The 18789-nt window shown below is 41.0% G+C and overlaps 1 protein-coding gene across 2 annotated transcripts in view; it reads right to left on the bottom strand.

The window, feature by feature from the left end:
- Window positions 1-18789, bottom strand: part of LOC134873277 (protein mono-ADP-ribosyltransferase PARP14-like) — a 47049-nt gene that overhangs the window by 27941 nt on the left and 319 nt on the right. Inside the window, exons 2-13 of one of the 2 annotated variants that reach the window (XM_063896764.1) lie at window positions 17961-18043; window positions 12748-12775; window positions 12494-12541; window positions 11734-11934; window positions 7481-7606; window positions 7292-7393; window positions 5001-7182; window positions 4366-4611; window positions 3958-4033; window positions 1582-1818; window positions 627-848; window positions 104-257 (exon numbers count right to left, since the gene is read on the bottom strand). In XM_063896764.1, the coding sequence (XP_063752834.1) occupies window positions 104-257; window positions 627-848; window positions 1582-1818; window positions 3958-4033; window positions 4366-4611; window positions 5001-7182; window positions 7292-7393; window positions 7481-7606; window positions 11734-11934; window positions 12494-12541; window positions 12748-12775; window positions 17961-18043 (3705 nt within the window). Of the gene's footprint in view, window positions 1-103; window positions 258-626; window positions 849-1581; window positions 1819-3957; window positions 4034-4365; window positions 4612-5000; window positions 7183-7291; window positions 7394-7480; window positions 7607-11733; window positions 11938-12493; window positions 12542-12747; window positions 12776-17960; window positions 18044-18789 lie in introns of both variants that reach the window. The other variant, XM_063896763.1, reaches the window with a different exon arrangement.

Raw genomic sequence — 18789 nt, forward strand, 5'->3', positions numbered from 1 at the left:
GTCCATTTCACCTTTACATTCTCAACTTTGTATTTACAGATAACTACCGTTTGATTTTTGTTGCTATGAAATTACACATACAGTGTTGTTGGCGGCTTCTTACCTGAGGACTGCTGTGATTGGCTGATTGGAGGATGACTGACTGGCCTAACGGGTGACTTGGTCGGTTCTTGAGCTTCATATTGGATGTTTCTCTGACCACTCTGACCGCTCTGACCGCTCTGACCACTCTGGCCACTGAACTCCCTGGTGAAACACTGACAAACAGGATGAGGGCAAATCATGTTAATACTGCTTTATACGTGTCTCTTTGGGTATGACATTTGAGTTTAAAGCCGCAAATTGATTGACACAAAAAAAAAAAGAAAACAAATCAAAATCGATGCAGCAGAACTAAATGTGTCATCTTTTACATACTGTACTTGTATTGCACACATCATGGTGCAACCTGACCGCCAGCATTTGTATGTGATATTGTGGTAAATAGCTACAAGTGGATCCAAGACCAGAGATCTGGTAAGTGCAGGAATTTGTAATCTTCAAACTCTGCGTTTAAACTCATTGGGCATTTTCTACAGTTTTATCGGCATATTTAAGAAGGAAATATCACGATGAAATGAACTCACATCCGTAGTTTGCTTGTCACTCGGGTGAACGACGATGGCCACCTTTTTCAGATAGCGTGGGGATTGTCTGCGGCTGAACGAGTGGATCTCCTGCAATAGGACTCTGGACACAAGGTCTCTGGGGAAGTTCAGGTTTCCCGTGCCGATGGCAGGGAAGGACAGCGACGTCATCTGATTCTTCTCAGCCTCCTCCAGACAATATCTGATGATGGATATCAACTCCTGACACAGAAAGACAACACACATAACAAATCAGACCAGACCACAAAACATTGTGAGGTGTATACATGTACACAGTGTCAAATACAGTCAGAGGTATGTGCGAATGAATGTTGGTCTGATTCCTTCCGTTTTACCAGCAACTGGAGCACATTGGTAGTTGGCAAACTGTCTTTTTAAGTGAACATTGTTGCGGCTTTTTGTTTTATGTTACTCTGATGTCACTTCATTGGGAAGAATGTTTCTTTTTACTTCGCCACGTTTATTTGACTACAGTAGAAAACCTCACAAAAATGAGTTCAAACTACCTCCAATTCAACCAAATAACATTGTCAAATTGTTCATGATCATGCTTTTTTCACAAACGGTGATGTTTACGATGTGAAAGTCAGTGGGTTTATGGGCATTGGTGTACATTAGAGGCCTGAATATTGAATAAACATCATATTAGATTATTCTTTTTTTTTAAATGACTTTCCTATCAAAACACATTGAGTGGAACAAGTGTAGTACATGTGTCTTTAGTTTTTAAGGTTTTACCAATGAATATGGGACTTTTAAATGATGTCTAAAACAGAACTCTCTTAATTCTGTCTCTTAAATTGACTACAGCTGCAGTTCTCTGTAGTAGGTACTGTATATGATGCTCAAAACACAATGTTACCATTCCATGTTCATTTAGCTTTATTCATTTAAATATGATTCTCTGGACCTCCTTTTGTAAATAATCGCTTGCCTGCATGGCATGGCCCGCTCTGTTGTCCCAAAAAGGGCAAACGGTGTGAAAGACTCTCCGACAGTTGAGGTTGAAGCCATCAGTGATGAAGACATGGACGTCTGGCAGCGCAGTTGCCCCGCTTTCAGTCCGAACAGCTGCCTGCAGGCCTGGTCCGGCCGCCTGCAGGATGGCTTTGGACACAGCTCCCTGGTTCAGGTTCATGTCCTCTGAGATGGTGTTGACGATGACGTCCGTCTGTGGACCAAAACCACAGCATCTTCACTAGCTTAGGACTAAAAGTTGATTACTATGATCCTTATTAGTTTTTTCAAGTAAAAATACAATCAAATATTTACTGATTTTAGCTCAATTTTGGAACAGGTATGTGCAGGATGACCAAATGAAGTTAATTAGTTAACTTGGGATCCCCTCTAAAGACTACTTATACACAGTCAACACATCCAGCCATCGTTTGTCTCTGTTCTCTCCCCCCATCCTTTCTCCTTCATCCCAACCGACATCCCTTCGAACCTCCCACACTGATCCCTTCGTTCCTTACTTTCCTCATCCCTTTATTCTCACCAACATCCCTTCACCCCTCCATCCATTGATTCCTCATCCCTCCCTCCCCTCATCCCTTCATCCTCACCCACATCCTCTAGCCCCTCCACCGATCCATCACTTCATCCCTCACCCCCTTCATCCCAACCCACATCCATTCACCCCTCCATTCATTGATTCATCCTCCCTCCCTTCCCTCTTCCCTTCATCCTCACCCACATCCCTTCACCCCACCATCCATTGATTCCATCATCCCTCCCTCCCCTCATCCCTTCATTCTTACCCAGATCCTCTCAAACCTCCACCCATCAATCCCTCCATTCCCCACTTTCCTCATCCCTTTATCCCCACCCACATCCCTTCGACCCTCCCACATCAATCCCTTCTTTCCTCACCATTTCATCCTCACAAACATCCTTTCACCCCTCCATCCATTGATTCCTTCATCCCTCACTCCCCTCATCCCTTCATCCTTACCCACATCCCTTCACCCCTCCATCCATTGATTCCTTAATCCCTCAATCCCCTCATCCCTTCACCCCAACATACATGCCTTCGACCCTTCCACATCGATCCCTTCATTCCTCACTTTCCTCATCCCTTTATCCTCACCAACATCCCTTCACCCTTCCATCCATTGATCCCTTCATCCCTACATTGCAGCATCCCTTCCTGTCCCTTTCCCTGCATCCTCTCTGTCTGTCTCCTCTTATCACTTCCTATTCAACTAGTGCATGCTTTTCTAGATATCTAATTCTACCCACAGTCTGAGGTGCCTGTTATCAGCTCAAGCAGAAATGAGCCTGAGAGGAAAGCCCCACCCTGAGTCTTCCTCTGCCCAGTCTTCAGTAGGTCCACCTGGACCAGCCCTAGAGATGGCATTCTATACCACTCCTTCCACATTCTTTTTTTTTTTACTTCTCTCATTAATTCTTTGGATTGACATATTGTTGTGGTGTGGTCCCTGCTAGAAAATGTTATGCTATTCACTGACTGTGTCTACTAAGGCACTCACACTGTATGTCAATAACATCAGTATCTCTATTCTGACTTTCTCTTATATAAAATCTGCTATCCATATCGAAAACCATGCAAGTTCAGTCTGAAAATGTCCCTTGATGACAGTTAAACATTCAAAAATCTAGCCATGTTTGTCTAGATTTTTTTTTCTTTGGTAATGTTTCACTTCTTTCTAGTTTTCAGTTATTATTTCTTATATATTATATTATTTTGGTGTACTTACCTGTGTCTCTTCTTTAAGTGTCTGGTTGTGTAGTTTCCTTGTTTTTTTCCCTTGTACCTAATGTTTAATCTAGTGTTTTAGTTTTTTCTGACCGTTACTGGCTTGTTGTGTACTCTCTGCTGTAACATTTTCATTTTTAAACCATTCAACCCCTGCATGCTGCCCCCTCATCACTTTTTGTGCACCGGGTACAGCTGCATTCATGAGATTATAAAATGTTTTTTAGAAAATATTGAGAAATGTTGGTTTGTATCCAGTCTGTCTGATCGTCTGACTGCCTTTGTCTTTTGCCCTGTCCGACTTCTTTTCAGTCATGTCTCTATGTTCACAGATCTCAGATACTTGAGCAGTTGACTTGATATTATATCATAACCAATAAGAGAAATGGGATCCAAGTTTAGGAATGGGAATTATTCTTACAAGTTAGTGGCATTCAACAGAATTTGTCATATTATAAATTTGACTACCTAGTAGATATAACCTACCTAATCCACAACACCTACATTCAGAATAAGGCATCAACAAAAACCTGCATCAGTAATATACTACAGTTTATCATCAACAGTCTTTCAAATGGGAATAATACTCACAGCCTGGTCCTCGATGTTTCCCTTCTGCAGAACAATCCTAAGACCCTCAGATGTGGTCTGCTCCATCCTCCCTGACCTACAGCCAATCAAAGCACAGTGGCATTGTCAACATGGGAATATGGTCACCATAACTGTGTTTGTTTTTGTTGCCCAAAAATAACAAAATATGTAAAAAATGGAAACACTCTCTAGACTACAAATTTGTATGCCTCATGTTTACAGTTTGGTGCTTTCTTTTGTAAGATGAGCATTGGCGTTGATTTGTTCCAGACTCTATAAAAAACCTGCAATTAAATGTTCTCGGAATCCAATACTGTGGTCTATAAAACCTCACTTAAAAGAGCAAAAGCAAAATTGAAGGAGAAGAAGCCACCAACAGAAAAGAAAGATAAAAAAGAAGATCCTTACCCTCCATGCCCTTCAGACCTGGCATGTCCCCTGGGGCTCTGACCTCCTCTGTTACTTAGCAAACCTCCCTCAAATCCAGCTGCTGTCCCCCAAGGTGCTCCTCCACTTCCTCCTCTGTGTTCTGTTCTGTGTCCTCCTCTTTGTCTTCCTTGGTGTTCTCTTCCGGGTTCACCTCCGCGTTTTCCTCCTCTTTCAGCAACTTGATGGCCCCTGAAAGACTGGCTCTGACCTCCACCCCACTGATGCCTATCGGGAGGTAAGCAATAGACGTCAAACACACAAAAATCTAACTTCCAACAAGCATGTCTAACCTACGTGTTAATTGAACTGGTATAAAAATAGACCTGTAGCAACATATAGCCTTAGAATTGCTGAACACAAAAATAAATTCCAATTTATCCAAAAACAATTCAAATCATCCAATTGATGTTTTCTGGAGTTATTACTTTGGACAAAGCTAGCCAAGCTGTCCCGTTTTCAAGGCTATAATAAGCTAAGGTAACCTGATTGTGGCTGTAGCTTGATTTTAACTATACAGATGACAAAATATTCCTTTACGTATTTTCTCATTCCTGTAGTATGTTGTAATAAACTGAAAAAGGTAACTATAATCAAAAAACATTTCCTTAATTTACCCTGAAGCCCCAATGCCTCTTCCTCCTGCCAGCTTCGGTAGAGTCAAAATGGGTCCGAGGTCCTTGAACTCTCTGTTGACAGCGTTGGCCAAGACCTTAACAGTTTTATCATTGTTGTCCACCAGATGAATCTCCATCAGTGATCCTGGAGCTCCTGGACGGTCACAGTACTCCCGCACTGCCTGTGCTATGGTGTCAGCAGAGAGGTCAACAGGAAACCCGAACATTCCTGAGCTGATCGCTGGCAGTGCAATGCTGTAGCAGTTAACTTGCTCTGCTTGTTTCAGACTGTTTTGAACAGCGAGCTTCAGACGACACACTGCTGTCATCCTATCTGAGTCATGGAACCGAGGACCGACGGCATGTATGACATACTTGCAAGGCAGGTTGCACGCACCTGTTACGATGGCCTCACCTGGGCGAAGTTTTCCATTTGCCTGAACATGGTCATTGCTGATTTTCTGCAGTTCTGGTCCTGCAGCCTTGAGAAGTGCAATAGCCACGCCACCAATGTGCTGTAAATCCTCATTAGCCGCATTGACCACCGCGTCCATGTTCAGGCTACAGATGTCTGCTTTGCTGACGGAAACTAGAACCCCATTGGCAGTCTTCACTTTACAAAAACAAAGGTCTTTTTCTTTCCCATAGTTCTCTTCTTCCTCTTCTTCTTGATTCTCTGGACAGAGCACCACCACACAGCTGTATTCCTTCATTATTGTAGAAAGGAACAGGCTTCCTTGAGTCTGGAAGTACTTCTTGGCTCCAGGCTTATCCACAACAAAGTTGTCAGTGGAGAGAGCAGTAGTCAGTTCGTGAAAGCAGGATTTGGCTTTCTGTACATGAAGACGAGCCCCTGCAAAAGTAATTTTTGGTCTCTCGGAATCAAATTTGACTTTAACAGTATTATCTGTGGCAATACTGCGCCACTCTTGTTTTTTTTTATTCTCAATGAACTGAACAACAGCAAAGGACCCGACTCGAATGGTTTCTTGAACTTGTGAGTAGTTAACAATGAACTCCCTCAGAGTGTTGCTAACCTCTTTCACTGGATTCTGGAAGCCGGTCACTGTTATTTTGTTTCTTATGTCTGGTTGGATCTGAATGGCCACTGTTTTCTTCTTTAAGGAGTTGTAGGTGTCCAACAGCTGTTGCTTTAGATCAAGCCACTTACGAAGTTTAAGAACTTCTTGATCTTCCACATCCAGAGTCTGCACACTAAAAGACGTCTTCATTTTACTCTCTGCAGCAGCAAGGACACTCTCAGAAGTCCCCAACAGTAAAACCCCTTTGCTATCAACACTGTAGAAGGCACCGATGCCTTGGGATGTGAACAGGTCCTGTGACATGTCCATGGCATCCACTGTATTAAGAAAGTCTAAAAGACTTGGATGGATACTCATCTGCTTTTTACTCATACCAACTGTACGCTCCAAGATCCATGACTTAGTCTTGTAAACTTCTGCAGGTAGTCCTGTAATGGTTAACTTCTGGGTGCCTTGATCCAATGAGATTTTCATGTCAGGGGAAATGTCCAGGGCAGCTTTGTGGAAACCCTCCTGATTCAGGATGTAGAACATCGCAGGGGACATATCCATAAACTCAGATACACTTTCAGTCTTCCGTTTAATCTGGCTGACGGCTTTAAGAACCACGTTCTCCACAGGACCTTTGACTTGCCTTATATCGTCAGCTCGGCCAGCCACAGTCAAAATCCCCCGGGATGCATCCAGAACTAGGAATACATCTTCCTTGACAATTAAACGGACTTCTTTTTCTGCAGCTTTCCATGCACTGGCATTCACTTGACATTCGAAGGCAGAGTACTGAGACATTTGCTGACGGAAGGCCTGTTGTGCTGTACTCATCCAGGTATCTACATGTTTGGCAGTTAGACCTTTCTGCCTTAAAAGGCTGGGGAGAGGGCTGAGTATTACATCAGGGTTTTCCAAATTCACGCTACAAAAGTATGAAGACATCTGATCGTTGATACTTTTAAACAGTTTCTTCTCACGGAGGAATCTCCAGACCACATTATGAACACTCTCTCTGAATGGATTGGGCATCTTCCATGTCGGTCGTTCTTTGCCGTACAAGGCGGAGCCCAGGGACTCATAGTACGGATACACCTTGAAAGTTATGGACCGCATCGCATAGTCTTGTTTATGGCAAATGCTTTCCACAACTGCAACAAAACAGGCAACAAAAAAGAAAGCTCAGGTAACTAATTAGAATACATTTTCACTTTAAATTATAATGAGCAATGCATAAGTAGTAAAGCTAAATAAACAAACCTTTGGCGTTATTGAAAGTTGCAATGGCAGCCTGTTCAACTGGGATCATGACGACATTATCAGGCAGTGTCCAGTCCTTCTCAAAAAACAGCTCCAACATGTCTGGAAAGGAATCATAAATAAATAATGAGTACCAATAATAGTGGAAAACCCTGCAGCTGGGAAACCGTGATAAAATATTGTGTGTACCTTTAACCGCAGTCGGAGGAAGATTCTCCACACGGACGCTCTCTGCTGCCTCCAGTGGTCGAGCAGTCAGTCTGTGTTTTTGCAGCTTCTCTCTGCACTGACTGCCAGTGAGAAACTTCTCCACATCTGCAAAACACTCCTGATTAGTCCTTAAACACTGAAACGTTGTGTCAGGTGACAATTACACGTTAGGAATTAATTACCAGAAACCTACAACAAGGCCTGGTTAATTGTCTGTTATCCCAGATATTTCCTTGCTTATTTGTGGATTCATGTTCTTATCATTTTGTTTTCTTTTTCTGAATAAAGACGTCTTTTCTACTAATTTAAAGGATGATTTATCCTCTGCTCATTTCATTTGATCTCCAGAAAAGCTACTAAATGGATTTTGTGTATTGTCATCTGCTTCTTCAGAGATCAGATTATCAAAAATTCCCTCATACATAGAAAATGCTAAAATACCTCAATATGATAACATGGGCTATATATTGTAATATAAAATATGTTTAGTCAGAATTGTCAGTAACACTATAAAATAAAATATGATTAAAGTATTGTCATCCTAGTGTTATAATTCTGTTGATTTCATCTCTCTATACTCATTGTGATGGAAACTTCTCAAGCATGGAGAGGAAACTCAGAGAGACACGGGGAGAGCTGGAACTTTGATGGCAAAACACTGAAGGTTTATTCTGAAGTTAACGGCCAGAGAACTGACAAGACATCTGCTGCAGCCACAAGTTGACAGAGTGGTTGCCAGACCAATTTTGAAGATCTCTACTGCAATACGAGGTTTTCACCAGTTCAGAGTGTATAATCAACATTCCTCATCAGCGAGACTAAACAAATATGGATCCTAAATAAAACTAGAGCTGTCGTCCATGGCTAAAGAATGTATGCCAGGGAACCTACGTTCCAGATAAAAGGGGCTTCTAGACGATCCTGAACAATAACTATCTCATGGCAGCTAGTGCTCGGTCATAGACTGGCATCAACAATACGCCCAAGCTGCCCCTCCTTAAGGGAGATAACAGCACCCCAAGGCTGAAGAACTCTGCCATGTAGTAAGGAGAAAATGATGAAGTGTGTCAAAGGTTAACTACCTAAGCAATATATTCCCTAACACTCATGTTGCCTTTATTTAACAACAAGAGCACATGGATGTAAACTCAATCTGTATTTAACAGTACAAACATCTGTCTGTGTTGACTGACAGATTATTTTAGATGTCTAACTTAATATAGCTTGGTTTTGTTTAAAAATAGCAACAATAGGAGCTTTTATTGTATAAACGGGTAGAAATGAATAGAAAGTGATTCACAAAGGCAAGAGCTGTACAAATAATCCAGCTTTTCACAACATTTAAAACACAATCACATTTATTATTTCATTTCATTTGAACAGTTGAATGGATGTTTATTTTTCTTTCTTTGTGCATAATTATCTAGTCATTTTCCATGCATGTTCATCGTGTACGTCTTACTAAATTCTCCCCATTACATATCGATTTATACAATATTAATGTATTTTCTGATATAATGTATTTTCCACCAGCAGCAGAAATTCTATTCTATTTGATTTTCCTTTTTGTTTTCATTTTACAAAAGCTGAGTCTAAATATGTATTTATACAGCAAGGTAACGCGTTAACGCCTTCATTAATTAACGCGACAATTAGTTTATCGTGCATTAACGTATTTGTCTTTTTTTTATTATTAAACCATGGGTCACAGGAGAGGTGGGATGTTGATCAGTATTGGCTTAGGATGAGCGTCATCACGCGTCTCAAACAATGACATCGTTTGGAGCAGGCTTAAGAATACTCAGCGCTCACATGAACCGAAATAGAAAAGAACTGCCGTGGACAGAAGAGAAAGGTGCCAAACTCTTACTCTTATCACTGGTCTCCGAGGGTTACTTTTTTTATCTATAACAAACTAGATAAAACATTAAAGCCCTGGCAGAGAATAGCAAACAGCTTTGGTTTTATATTTGATTTGATTATGAAGTAATAAGTTGAGATTCACAAGGAATATTTTAACTGCTACTGTGTAAAGGGAATACTGCCGGTAAAAAGCACCTTATTTGTTTAAAGCAGGGTGTCCAAACTTTTTTCACTGAGGGCCACACAAAGATAATCATATGAAGGGTTAAGCCAATCACTAGAGGTGAGGTATATTGCCTCATAAATTAAGTTATAAGTTAGCTAAATCAATCAAATGTAGGTATATGATTCTTGATACTTCAATATGCTTTATGGAAAAAAACAGCCTACATCCCAGCTCTCCGTAGGGTTTCATTTATTGTGTTTGAAGCTCATTCCTTAAAACTGCCTCAGAGCTTATAATAGGGGGAAATATGAAGGGTCTATTGCAAGCTTTTTCTGTAAATAAGTTATACAGATTTTTCTTATCAAGATTTAGATTTGTAGAAAAAAGTGTTCAACTTTAATTGACTGAATTTATTTGAAAGTTGGGATTTTTAACACATGAATACTGTGTAATATATTTTTACATACAGTGGGGCAAAAAAGTATTTAGTCAGCCACCAATTGTGCAAGTTCTCCCATTTAAAAAGATGAGAGAGGCCTGTAATTTTCATCATAGGTACACTTCAACTATGAGAGACAGAATGAGAAAACAAAATCCAGGAAATCACATTGTAGGATTTTTAATGAATTAATTGGTAAATTCCTCGGTAAAATAAGTATTTGGTCACCTACAAACAAGCAAGATTTCTGGCTCTCACAGACCTGTAACTTCTTCTTTAAGAGGCTCCTCTGTCCTCCACTCGTTACCTGTATTAATGACACCTTTTTGAACTCGTTATCAGTATAAAAGACACCTGTCCACAACCTCAAACAGTCATACTCCAAACTCCACTATGGCCAAGACCAAAGAGCTGTCAAAGGAGACCAGAGACAAAATTGTAGACCTGCACCAGGCTGGGAAAACTGAATCTGCAATAGGTAAGCAGCTTGGTGTGAAGAAATCAACTGTGGGAGCAATTATTAGAAAATGGAAGACATACAAGACCACTGCTAATCTCCCTCGATCTGGGGATCCACGCAAGATCTCACCCCGTGGGGTCAAAATGATCACAAGAACGGTGAGCAAAAATCCCAGAACCACACGGGGGGACCTAGTGAATGACCTGCAGAGAGCTGGGACCAAAGTAACAGAGGCTACCATCAGTAACACACTACGCCGCCAGGGACTTAAATCCTGCAGTTCCAGACGTGTCCCCCTGCTTAAGCCAGTACATGTCCAGGCCCGTCTGAAGTTTGCTAGAGGGCATTTGGATGATCCAGAAGAGGATTGGGAGAATGTCATGTGGTCAGATGAAACCAAAATAGAAGTTTTTGGTAAAAACTCAACTGGTCGTGTTTGGAGGAGAAAGAATGCAGAGTTGCATCCAAAGAACACCATACCTACTGTGAAGCATGGGGGTGGAAACATCATGCTTTGGGGCTGTTTTTCTGCAAAGGGACCAGGACGACTGATCCGTGTAAAGGAAAGAATGAATGGGGCCATGTATCGTGAGATTTTGAGTGAAAACCTCCTTCCATCAGCAAGGGCACTGAAGATGAAGCGTGGCTGGGTCTTTCAGCATGACAATGATCCCAAACACACCGCCAGGGCAACGAAGGAGTGGCTTCGTAAGAAGCATTTCAAGGTCCTGGAGTGGCCTAGCCAGTCTCCAGATCTCAACCCCATAGAAAATCTTTGGAGGGAGTTGAAAGTCCGTGTTGCCCAGCGACAGCCCCAAAACATCACTGCTTTAGAGGAGATCTGCATGGAGGAATGGGCCAAAATACCAGCAACAGTGTGTGAAAACCTTGTGAAGACTTACAGAAAACGTTTGACCTCTGTCATTGCCAACAAAGGGTATATCACAAAGTATTGAGATGAACTTTTGTTATTGACCAAATACTTATTTTCCACAATCATCTGAAAATAAATTCTTTAAAAATCCTACAATGTGATTTTCTGGATTTTTTTTTTCCCATTTTGTCTCTCATAGTTGAGGTATACCTATGATAAAAATTACAGGCCTCTCTCATCTTTTTAAATGGGAGAACTTGCACAATTGGTGGCTGACTAAATACTTTTTTGCCCCACTGTATATATTTGAGAAGTACAATATAAGATAAGCACAATATCAGTTATGGGCAATATTTCAATTTACCTTTATTAATTTGCTGAGGGCCGATTCAAAATGTACAAGATGGATCAGATTTGTCTGATTTCCTACCTGCAGGTTTGTTAAAGCTGATCACGGCTCTGCTGCTCTCCCAGATGATCTCCAGACTGTAGCAGCTCTCGTCCAATCCAGAGATGTTCTCCACCAACATGAACAGATGATCTCTGGACATGTTGTCCGACACGTTGTCCAACACCACAGCGCTGCACTGAACGGACTTCTCCTTCAACTTCTCTGTATCCGTTTTTTCATCTGCTTCAAAGAAGTCAAATGCAAAAATCTTTGAAAAAGCAATTGGGTAAGATTTTGTATTTCCCATTATTTTAATGACAGGTTCCTGGGAATAACTGTAATTAGTAAGAGTTAATTTATTTGTAGCTGACCTGTGGTATTTATTATGACAACAAGACCCTCTAGGGTAATGCTTGTTGATAGATACATTAAAATGATGCATTGGTAGTGTGCCAAATTAATAGTAAAATAAATGTATTTGAACATTTAAGATAATGTATAATGTATAGGAACATTTCAAGCAAAGATGCTGCCCACATTTCTTAAGAAAAGAAATACAAGTCATATTTTTGATAACTATATGAAAAAATGTTTAATGAAATTACACATTTTGAGATTTTTTAAGGGAAAATTAGCTCGAAGGTTAATTGAGTCACTTGATGCCAAATAGACTCTCCATGACAAACAAGCTAACTGATAAAAGCCATTACTGAAAGCTAAGTGCAACTTTAATTTAGTCAAGCACATAAGAACAAAAGTAACACTTGCAACACTTTTTATTCAATTCAGTGTTTTTTACCTTCTTTTTTGTCTGCAGTAGCTCCAGTCTTTGAATCTGGGGATAAAGCTGAGAATCCAGACATTTAGGTTGGGAGGATGTATTTTCACAACTGAACTCAATGAAACTCAGCAAATGAAGTTAAAAGAGTTTAATTAACAATAATAATGCAATTTCAAATAAAAAAGGGCAAAAAACGACATTCAATTGTTTCAGATTATAACACTGTGGTCATTAAACCAGAGAAGAAGAAGAGAGTTAGGAAGTAGTTTTACCTGAGGCGTCATCACTGTTCTCTGGGCTCTGAGAAAACAAAATCATAGCTTTAGTCACACACAATGAAGCAATGTCTAAACTTAAGATCTGGGAATCCCACAACACATCAAAAATATTTTTGTAACAGGTTTTTAAAAGTAAACATCAAACAATTTAAATATACCATCACATATTTATAATAAATACATCTAAGATCTTTTTTTAATGTTATTTTCTTTCAAACTCATTGATTATCGATCCTATTGACTGTTTAATATTATTTGTAATTTGTTGTATAAGGACTCAGAAACCGTTAACTGTTGCTCTTTAATGACCCTTTGACCCTCAGGGGTCAGTTTTGGGGCCACTACTCTTCATCATTTACCTCCTTCGCCGGTAATATCCTCCGACACCATGATGTCAAATTTCACTGCTATGCTGATGACACCCAGGTCTATATCTCCCCCAAACCCAACACTGCCCTGCCCCCCACCTCTCTCACCACCTGCCTCAATGACCTTAGGAGCTGGATGAGACATAACTTTCTCAAGCTCAATGGGAGCAAAACGGAGGCCAAGCTCATTGGCTCCAGATCCATCTTCTACTACCCCAGACCTAACCAAAGATGGATCTCCCTGTTCCCTATTCCACCTAATTTTTGTAACAATATTTTCTGAATTGTAAGATGTCCTTGGGTGCTTTGAAAGGCACCTCTAAATAAAATGTATTATTATTATTATTATTAAGGCTGTCAAAATTAACGTGTTAACGCAAGGTGATTAATTTCTGGAATTAACGGCGATCATTTTTTTTAACGCATTCCCGCATTCCCGCCCTGATTTACCCACAATTCAACGCCAATCATTCATTTGTTGGAGATTCAACTTCAGGTGTTACGCCTGGCATGCGTCAGACCACCCTCACTGAACGCAGGGCATTAAGTAAGTTTACGCCTGAGAAGCTGAGAGACACAATCGCCAGACATCACTAAAACCTGGGAACTGAAGTCGTTTGCTTTAACCGTAATGAAAGCAGAAGAGTGTCATTTTGCAGAGGTATGTGCTCAACAGTTTCAAACCGTGGCACACAAGTGGAAAATTGAAGGAAAAATCACAACTATAGTGATGGACAGTGTACGCAATATGACAGCTGCAGCTAAACTGCTGCCATATGAGCACATGCCCTGCATCGCTCACATGCTACAGAGAAGCATCAGCGTGAGCCTCTCCGATAGTGGATTTGCCAATGCCAAGTGTCGCAAAATTGTCGGTCACTTCAGACACAGCGCAGCAAACACCATGGAGCTTCAAGCACAGCAAGCGGCCCTGGGACAGTGGCAGGAGCCACTGATCCAAGACGTGCCAACGCGGTCGAATTCTACGCTGGAAATGATCAAGCGCCTGAACCGCAATCAAGCAGCAATAAAAGCAACCCTGGACCAACAACACCACAAACTGGTTATGCTGACCCCACCAGAATGTGACAAACTGCCGAGACTAAGCACTCTTCTAGAGCCCTGCAGGCAAGGGATGCACATAATGTGAAAAATGAAAAATGAAATTGAACTGATCAAGCTCAAATTAAATGTTTAACTGATTTACCAGCATACCAACTGGTGTTCAAATAACTTATGTGTGTGTTTGTGTGTGTGTGTGTGTGTGTGTGTGTGTGTGTGTGTGTGTGTGTGTGTGTGTGTGTGTGTGTGTGTGTGTGTGTGTGTGTGTGTGTGTGTGTGTGTGTTATTCTACTGCAGGTATGTAACTGAGATTCTGGGTGGAGAGGCCTATATCTCCTGCCCAGTAGTACTGCCTGCCGTCTGCCACCTCCGTCAAGTGATGAAGGTCTCTGAAGAAGACCCTGCATATGTGGTGAGATTTAAGACAATCTCCATGGAAAACCTAGCCTCCCGCCAAGAAAATACTAACAATGCATGGCTCAAGCTTGCAATGGCGCTGGATCCATGTTTCAAAGACTTGAAGAGTCTGCCCAAGAGTGAAAGGGAAGAGGTGTGGCCCTCACTTGGAGGCATGCTTTATGAACAATCAACCAGAAGGTCTCTGCTGACTTCTCAAGATGGACCACACAGGAAGAAAATTCACCTACTACAGATGGGCTCAGATTCAGAGTCAGATGAAGAGGTGCAACCTGACAGAGACATACAAAGGTACCGAGCAGAGCAAAGCATAAGTATGGAGGACTGCCCCATGCAGTGGTGGGATGCTCATTCAGGAGCACATGACAAGCTGACCCTGTTTGCCCGCAAATATCTAATGACTCCTGCATCCACGGTTCTGTGCGAACGAATCTTCTCAGTCACAAGCCATATTGTTCAGAAGAAACGGTCTGCTTTAGATTCAGAAAATGTTAACCAGTTAGTTTGCTTAGCAAGTGGCTAAAAGATGAATAAATAAAAGGAAAAAGGGCCTCATGTAATTGTGTGAAAGCAGTGGCGTAACTATCGGTAAGCAGGTACTCCATTTGCTTACGGGCCCGGCCAATTAGGGGCCCGGGCCCGTCGCTCCATTGCAGGCTCCACCCACAAAAAAAATCATTTTCCCTGTCCGGCCCGCTCATACGAATGTTGAGCCGAGATGCTTTTCGATGACTTCCTATAAAACCGTCATGCCATACTGTTGCCATTCGGGTTTTATGAACTGACTTTCCATGAGTATCCGACTGACATGGGACATTTTCCTGAGAGTCTAGACTCAAACGTCAAACGTTATATAGTGTCCATGGGGTCGTACAAACCTACGGGCCCCTTCCCACGGGATCCCGAACAGGATAACCACTGCTTTACAACGGCATATTACGTTTGCAAAACCAAGTCTGGCTTGGAGTTACCACAGACATGGCTATGATGTAAGTCAGCAACTTTTTATGTATTTAAATGATTGGGTTTTTCTAGGGGTTTTATTATTGTGGAGTTTGTTCCTTTTGGTGCGACGTCACCAGTGTTTTTTTATTTATGGTGCGCTGTAACCAGTTTTATTATTTGTTTTGGTGTGGTTACTTTTGCAAGTCCTCTCATTTCTACTATGCTGTATGCCAAATGACCTAATGGCCTATGGTAGGCCATTGGTGGACATTGAGCCATTACGCGTTGTAGCCTATAGTGGGCCCGCCTTGATCATCCTGCTTACCGGCCGTCGTTGGCTTGTTACTCCACTGTGTGAAAGTGTTGTTTGTTCAAAAGGAAAAACGTTCCATTCACCTATCCTGTATTTGCTAAAGAAAAAAGAGCAATGGCTCAGTTGACAAAATTGTTTAGAATTAAACTTTTTTTTTTGATTTGTCATTAATAAAGAACAAATGTAATATAATAATAATAATAATAATAATAATAATAATAATAATAATAATAATAATTATTATTATTATTAATGGACTGAAACAGTGAAAATTACTAGAATGAACATTTCAATTTGACCATTTTCAAACTGTACACTTTAATGCAAAAAGGGGGGAAAAGTGTTTCTGTTGGTAAAAACATTATACTACATCACTGTGAATTAAACAGATAAATGAACTGCATAAAATATGCAAAGAGACGGAACTGAAATCAGGTTTTCAAGGATATTTATCAGTCACTTTTGAAAGGTGGTATTATTCTAAAGGTGATATTAAGCTCATTTTTGGGTTACACTTGTATTTTAGGGTTGTAAACATTTACATGCTTTGATGTTCAAAACTCATTTTTCAAATACTGTCATTCTTTAATATCTGTATCCATCCTCAGTCTGAAATGCTCTGTTTCTGCGCCTGTCTCTTTAAGAAGCAGGAAATGTTTGTACACAGCATGTATCCTGACCGACACGCAGCGGTGAGTCTGATCAGGTAGTGCAGCAGGTGAAGTCAGGTGCGATGCAGACTTGCTGTTGGAGGGCTTGATAACCCTCTCCCCCTCCACACTCATTGGTATGGAACGGCACTTAATGTGGCGGACCGCGGGAACGCGCAAACGGATGGGAGTGTGTAGGGGTAGGGTGCGGTTTAGAATTGAGCCTAAAATGGGGTCATGCTCTACCCCTGCACGTGACATAGGAAGGGGATCCAAATCTAAAGGGCCTGTTTAATCGTGTGCTCTTTGACTTCCAAAACACACTGCATGGGTTGTTTGTACCCAAATGAACTCTGTGCACAAGCAATAAAAGTGAGTTAATCATTATATGTCCTCTTTAAGATGCCAAAGTCTTCAAAATAGCCCCACCCGACACAGGACAGTTTACCAGCTGTTCAGATAGAATCGGAGGATGAAAGATAGAATAGATAGAATCGGAGGATGAAACCCTCTTTATTAGTCACATACATGCACACAGCAGAGCACACACAGTGAAATTAGTCCTCTGCATTTAACCCATCCTAGTACTAGGAGCAGTGGGCAGCTATCGTGCAGCGCCCGGGGAGCAATGGGGAGGGGGGATTGGAGGTGTCCGGTGCCTTGCTCAAGGACACCACAGCAGGGCCTAGGAGGTGAACTGGGACCTCTCCAAGTAGCAGTCCACTTTCCATATTTCATGTCTGTTAGGAGACTTGAACCGGCGACCCTACGATTCTCAGTCCAAGCCCCTACTGACTGAGCCACTGCTGGACAGTGTGCAAATGTGTAACTTTACTCAAGAACACAAAGTTGAAGTGGTAAATATCTATTCTGAAGGCAACCTTCAGAAATGTAGTTGATGTTCAAAGGTATTCAGATTCATTTATATAGCAGCAAACAACAACATTTGCTATGTTGAGACTTATTGTTAAGGTGTCCAAAGCATGTGAGACGAGGTTTGGAGAGATAAAAGTTAAGAGCTGTATTACACTGCAAATGCTGTGGAACTTTAAATATTAATTTAATGAAACAAAAATGAAATTTAAGTGAAAGAAATCAGAGTTTTTTAAAGTTTACATGGAGGAAAACTAGTCCTCGAGGCTGCCTATGGAACATGGGGTCTCTTGGATGTTTTTCTTAACTCTTGAATCACCGACTTATTATGATCAGTAATCCGTCTGCAGCTGCTGTGCCCTTTATTATGAACACACCCTGTCAGGTTGCAGAGTGCACATCAGCAAGTAGTCCAACTTCCTGCTGCACATTCAGGAATGTATTTACATGTAGATCACGGACGAAGAAACCAATAATGTTATAAAAGCAGCAGGTGACTGAATGTAAACCAGTTAAACAGACACAATAATGTTTTTGTATTTAGGGACTGTAGGAAACCTAGACACTTTCTCTACTCACCGGTGCAAAAATCAGACGTAACTTGATAGTTTGATTCCCCACGATGATTTCATGGTTCTTTCTGCCGATGACACGGTCTCTTACTGAAATCACATCAAACACTTTATTAATGTCCCAGCAGTAAATGTTAAGTCACAAATACAGAATTGGAAGCAATGGTTTGACATGGATTGTTGATTAAATATTGGACACTTTGATTAGCTCTGTTTGAGTTTGTAAGTAGAGAAGATGCAGGATAATTTCAAGCAGAGCGAAACGTTTTTTAATTATTCTCTACGATTAATGTTGTACTTTTTCCGATGCATCATAATATCAACTTCAATTCTGTAGTAAAGGTTGTACATTGTACAGTATAGGGTGAAAACTCCACTAATTGTGTTATAAATGAATCAAACAGCTTTTCTCATTGATATTATATTTGATAAAATGTAAAAAAAAAATTGATTGACAATTGTCCATCTCAATATATCAGTACAATGACAATTAGTCTCTGATCCACATCAGAATTCCTCGTCTGTGACTAATCCCCAAACAGCAAGGGGAGTGGTTAGGTGAAGTGCATGCTGGGAAGGCGTATGACAATCTGTTTGTGTCTCTAACAGCCAATCTGAGCTGAGATCAGAGTTACAATATCACCAGAGAGATTAAAAGTACAACATAAAACGGTTTGTAGAGAATATACATTAAATATTGAGTTTGTAAACCATACTGAACTGCACTGCAGAGTACAACATTGGACACAACCTCGTGTGTGTCGCAGTAAAACTCCCAGCCCTGTTGTTTTTTATGACCATTTTTTGAAGAAAAGTTATCAAACATTATTTCTTCG

This window comes from Eleginops maclovinus, chromosome 12 (assembly GCF_036324505.1).
Source record: "Eleginops maclovinus isolate JMC-PN-2008 ecotype Puerto Natales chromosome 12, JC_Emac_rtc_rv5, whole genome shotgun sequence".
Classification (NCBI taxonomy): Eukaryota; Metazoa; Chordata; class Actinopteri; order Perciformes; family Eleginopidae; genus Eleginops; species Eleginops maclovinus.